Raw genomic sequence first — 5,989 nt, forward strand, 5'->3', positions numbered from 1 at the left:
TAAGCAAGATTTTTCTTTATCGCTTATATAATAATATAGAATCGCCAATCAAAATGTTTGAAATTGACATAAGCGTTCGTTGATATGAAGTTGACGTTCGACTCGCTAATGTCAATTCCATAGATTTTGACAATGTGGTGACGTCTCTAGTAAAATTTAGATCGGCGAATCTATAAAAAAAAAACCTCTTGACTACAGGCAGTGCTGTTTGCTTGTTACGATGTTACTTATTATATTCCAACCCACTCTAGGTCCTTTAGTACACTCTAGCAGTCTTCACAACAGTGCCATTGCTCGTCGGCGCGACAGCCACGCTCAGGATCCAGTCGCTATACCTGTCAATCCTGGTGAACACGTCAGGGTAGGCGGCATTACCGCACTCCTTGTAAAAGGAGGACAGGCCTACCACGACCTGCCCGACCACCATCGGCGCGCCCGAGTCGCCGTTGCACACGCCGTAGTTGCCCTCGCGACTGGCGCAGATTACCGCTGGAATTGATAAATAGATGGTGTGAATAGGGAACGTGTGAATAAGCAGTAGCGGCGTTAGGGGGGGCGACTGCCCAGGGCGCCAAAAAAAATGGGCGTCTCTTTTTTAGCACTAACCTATCATCCTGCAGGGCGCCGAAGAAATCTCGCCCAGAGCGCTGGTTATAGTGCTAACCGACACTGACTTTAGGCACATGTCAAATAAATGATTTTGTACAAGTTTCGGGTTGGCAGCTTGAGTTCACGTTCGTTACGCACATTATAGTGGCAACTCTAAAGGGCGGTGGGTGGAAAAAATTTGAACCTTGTGCTAAATGGTTTTCCACATAATTGCAGTAGGCTAGTTAGAAATAATAAGTACTTAACATAAAATATTATGACATCTATATATACTAATATTAAGTATAAAGCGGAAGAGTTTGTTTGTTTGTTTGTTTGTTTGAACGCGCTAATCTCTGGAACTCCCTGGTCTGATTTGAAAATTTCTTTCAGTGTTAGCCCATTTATTAAGGAAGGCTATACTGCTATAGGCTATATTTTATCACGCTAATGCTAAGTACTCACATACGGTTTTGCTCGATAGTTTTACTCCAAATCGAGCAATAACCACCGTGTGGACCGCAAAACTGACAGCCCGAAGGCTCGAGCCGGCTCGATGAAATTAAATATGTCATTTCCTTCGATTCGGAGTAAAACTATCGAGCAAAACCATATGTGAGTACTTAACATTAGACTAATAGGAGCGAAGAAATAGAGGAAAATGGGGAAAAAACGGGCGGAAATTATTTGAAAGGGCTTATTTGAACTCGCTAATACACTTACGATCATCGATAGCGACAGCGTCCACGTCCTTGTAGCTTTCCACGCACTCTTCCAGCGGGATTTTGTTCAGTTGGATCGTCTTTAGTATCTCCAGTTGTGGACCATTTTCCTACGAAAAGTAATAATATAAAAGGTGAGGAGTAATTCGCTAACTTATTATCTATATAGGGCTAGCGACACCGAGACGCGAACTACGCAGCTTGACTCATGAATTATGACTCATGACTCATGAGTATAATAGGTATATATAAACTAATTTGTGCTCATGACATACCCCCTTGGCTTACTTATAAAAATGATAATGAATCTGGGTGAATAACAATACCACCAATTACCAAAGTCTGCTTATCTTTGTGTGGCACATTCAAAAAGTCACATGGCAGCGTTAATAGGGAATGGAATCTCGTTCTCGCGAGATCTCGGCCTTTTTTAGCGAGATTGATCTCGGACGAAAAAAAGGCGAGATCTCGCGAGTTTGACGAGATTGACGTGATGACGTTTGACTTGAGCATAAAACCGTCTTATTTGAAGGGCGGACTGACACGGACAGAGTTGCGATCACGGAGTCAAAATAAAGAGGAGCTGGCCTAAGCAACTGTGCACTGTGATTCTCAACTAGGTCCTGAATTTTGACTTCTCGTTGTTTTGTTAGTTATTAGTTAGTTAAATGCCCTTTTGATTTTACGCACCGTGGTTTTGTGCGGTTCAGAAATGTAAACGTTGTGATGTCCTCTAACATGCACGTTTAAAACTTGTCGACGATAAGGAAAGGAAATTTAAAAGCGTCTTCATATATTTCCATACATTTTACTTCCCTATGTTATCGTTTTACCGACGACGTCCAGGATATTACCGTGACCTCCAAAATTATAAAAGCGCATTAGAAGAGAAGACTGGCTGTTTTTTTTAATTTATTATGTACATTGGGTACACTTTTGTTTTCCTACGAGTTACGACCGACTTTATTATATTATAATATGTATACCTAGAATAATAAAAAAATATCGAACAAACAATTTGTTTTATTAAATGTCTCTTCTGTTCAACAATAACAGTATTCTCTTAATCTATGTCGCGCATGCGCGCCGATGCGCCTGTCAAGTGTAACTCAAAATATATAGCAATCCTTTTCTATATAATTCGTTACGTATTATCTGTCGCATTCATTGTTGTAATTTATAGATATACCAGACGTAGGTATTTTATGTCGTATAGGAACAAATTCTGAGGACCGTTTTGTATGAGCATATGCCATCTTTATTAAAACATCATTGACAGATACATCAAATAATGTTTGATGCATAAAATTCTATTGAAAAAAATCGTGAAAATGAATGTTAATCTTATAATACTTAAATAATTTATTTTATTAAGCACTTTTTTTTCATAATTTATTCAAATATTGTGATTATTTGCAAAAAAACCCACCAAACTGCTAATCTCGCGAGATCTCGAAATTGGCGAGATCTCGCGGTATTGTATTCATAAACTTGCTGGATCTCGCTTGAGCCCCAATCTCGCGAGATTGGCATTCCTTAGCAGCGTACCTCGAATTATACGCTAATTATCTTTATTATTATGAAACAAAAGGACTCAACAATTTCTAGCATACCTACCAGCGAAAGCCTTACATAACTATTAACTAGCACAGCACCACATCCTTACCGTTTCAAAACCCCAGCTAACGATCTTCACAGCGGTATAATCGGGGATGTAGGTTCCCTGCGGGGGTATAAACAGCACGCCGACGGTGGCTGACATGCGCAGGGGGTCCTGCAGTGTGACCACCGCGATGTCCCCCTGCCGGGGGGCCTCCACGTACTCGGGGTGCTTGATCACGTCGCGGATGTAGGCGAGCTCCCCCCCGCTCATGCTGTTCGTTGAGCCCACTCGGAGGAACATGTTGTTTAGATCTGCACCTCTGGAGAATTATATGGTTCAATTAACCCATCAATCCCCAAGCGGCACCCGGCCGCAGACACATCCCTTTCAATTTCAATCAGATTTAATTTCCAAATAATGTTGTTCATAGTTCAAAGAATAAATGTAGCAAAATTGATATTGATAAGTAGGTACTAACCATTAACTGTTTGACAGTCAACAATTAATTAACTAGACCGGAGCCAACACAGAAGTACCCAAGGGCGTCGCCAGGGGGGGGGGGCAGGGAGGGGCAGCTGCCCCCCCCCTAGAGATTCTAAAAAAGTTGCCAAAATTAAATATAATGCAAACAACGACCACTATAATATTAAAATCTGGTAATAGATTGAAGGCTCGTAGACCGTAGTACAAGTGAAAAGCTTCATGTGCTGTCGACTCTACCTACAATTCATACCTACTTTTCTCATATAAAGAGAATGAGAAAAGTATGAATTGTAGTAGGTAAAGTAAACTAGCCCCCCCCCCCCCCCCCCCCCCCTGCGCCATCGGCTGGCGACGCCCTTGGAAGTACCTGCAGGCTAGAGAGTCCTTAGCCAAGTTGTCATTGCCAATTAGAATACACATCTTTGAAAATACGTTCTTACTTTTTACACTTAGCCTTTCTAATAAGAACTTGGTTATTCTCGAACATACGTGAAACAGTGTGCCAGGAGGTGATGATGGAGCCGACGAAGCGCTGCACGTAGATGTCGGGACTAGGGTAGTAGTAGATGAACGCCGAGATGTACGGGAACTCCTCGATCGTGGTCATCTCGCCGCCCACGATGCGCGCTTCTAGAGTGGCGCGTGCTGTAAGCCACATAATATTACGTACGTGAAACAGAAGGCGGTAGTCAGGATGTGCCAGGAGGAGACGATGGAGCCGACGCAGCGCTGCACGTAGATGCCGGGGCCGGGGTAGTAGTAGATGAACGCCGATATGTACGGGAAATCCTCGATCGTCGTCATCTCGCCGCCCACGATACGCGCTTCGGGAGCGGCGTACGCTGGAAAGTTTGTCGCATGAACCACACTCCACAGAACCAATAATTATTTTAATTATTATTTTTAACAATGCTAGTCCATTCTAATTAACTAAGTCAATCTGTTACATCGCGAAACTGATATTGATAGGTACAGAATTAAGTACTATAAGTTTGAGTCTGAAGAGTCAGGAAAGGCAATTGGGTCCGGTAGTGCCAATGAATAATTACCTAATTGGGTAGTGCTATGTTGTTATTGGTTAATTGCATGTTATTACAAGTACAGTTTTAAGTTTTTAACCCATCATGGAGCGGCCGTAATACAGCCGTGAATGACGTCACTAGAACGTACATAGCTTATGTACCTACAGCTTGGTACTACTAATATATATTCTGTGGTACAGCTCGACAATATTTATTATTTACACGGGCCCGTGTGCAAATATTTGCGCACGGGCGCCACATGGGCTAGAGATTGCCCTGTATGAAATTAACCGTTTTTAGAAGTAAATCGTGTGAAACTGATTTATTTCTAAAAACGGTTTCTTAATTTCATACGCAAGTTACGTCAATGGCCGCGTGACGTCAATAGAACATTTTGGGGTTCCGTTTTGTGGCATAGCCGTGTCTTGGGAAGCCGGAAGCCACATTGCTCCGTTTGGGACTATCCGCACTGCGAGTCTTACATTACTATATTCTACTTACATCCGAGTAAGTAAATAAAATCCATTCAGTTAGTTTTATCGCGAAATTTTAGTCGCAAGTGCGGATATGTGTTACAGAAGTGCAAAAAAAATCCGCGCCGAAGTGCGGACAGTTCCTTAAGTTGCAACGTTCATGTAGTCGATGTAAGACAAAAGTATAATTAATATATTTTTTAGGGAGATCGCAGACGACAGACTTTTTGTGCGATCGAGTCTGCGGCGCCCATACAGTCAGATAGCGCCCACTAAACCTTTACGAAGGTTTAAGTGGCTATTAGCTCAAAGCAGTAAAAATGAATAACTGAGACTTCTCTGGGTGTTACTGAGTACTGACACCAGACTATACTTCATTGACGCTGTAACAAACAACACAAAAAAAATTATACAGAGCTCTTCGTACGCGAGCCCGGTTCGTACTTGACCGGTTTTTTTACTTACCCGCCCAGAAAAGCGCGAACACGGCTAGGTATTTGGCCACCATCTCAATTGACGTAATATTGCAGACGATCCTCGCACCATATTTATACACCAATTAAACAACTTGTAATTCACCAATATAAAAATTATCTTGATTAGAAATACTTATACAGGGTGCACGCTATACGCTTTGATTTTTTCTGCCATTAGTCATTACTAAAGGTAATAAAAAGATAAAAGTGTCAAAATGTGATAAGCATAGTGCTTTTTTGTAAGGTCACACACAATTCAAAAGCATTATTTTAAGAGGGGCTCGCGGACTGCGCTTGCTGGTAGGTATAGTTGCCATAAACGTCCATGATAGTGTTATCACTTATCAGATTCATTCTAGATAACTCTCTTCCTCATCTCACATTTCAACAAAAAATATTTTAAATAACCAAGCTCTGATATTGTGAGTTGTTAGAAAATTTTATTGATTTTAAATATCTTGTAAAATGCTCGAATTTTTGCCATTTGTTTGCAATACAATATTTTTACAACTAAAAATTATTATTTTTTTATTCTTTATAAACACCTAGCTTATAAAAAAATCTGATTTGTTAAGTGTGCGGTGTGCCTTCACATTAGGTCGCCAGTAGTGAGGCAGCAGCG

General features: G+C 41.3%; 1 protein-coding gene across 1 annotated transcript; it reads right to left on the reverse strand.

The window, feature by feature from the left end:
- Positions 1 to 256: 256 nt before the first annotated feature.
- On the reverse strand, positions 257 to 5,399 carry LOC121736764 (trypsin, alkaline B-like). Its single transcript, XM_042128149.1, has 5 exons — positions 5,357 to 5,399; positions 4,067 to 4,238; positions 2,977 to 3,232; positions 1,312 to 1,420; positions 257 to 489 (listed from the first exon to the last, which is right to left on the reverse strand). The coding sequence occupies exons 1-5, from the start codon at positions 5,397 to 5,399 to the stop codon at positions 257 to 259; spliced, it is 813 nt and encodes a 270-aa protein (XP_041984083.1).
- Positions 5,400 to 5,989: the final 590 nt, after the last annotated feature.

Source organism: Aricia agestis, chromosome 19 (genome assembly GCF_905147365.1).
Source record: "Aricia agestis chromosome 19, ilAriAges1.1, whole genome shotgun sequence".
NCBI lineage: Eukaryota > Metazoa > Arthropoda > Insecta > Lepidoptera > Lycaenidae > Aricia > Aricia agestis.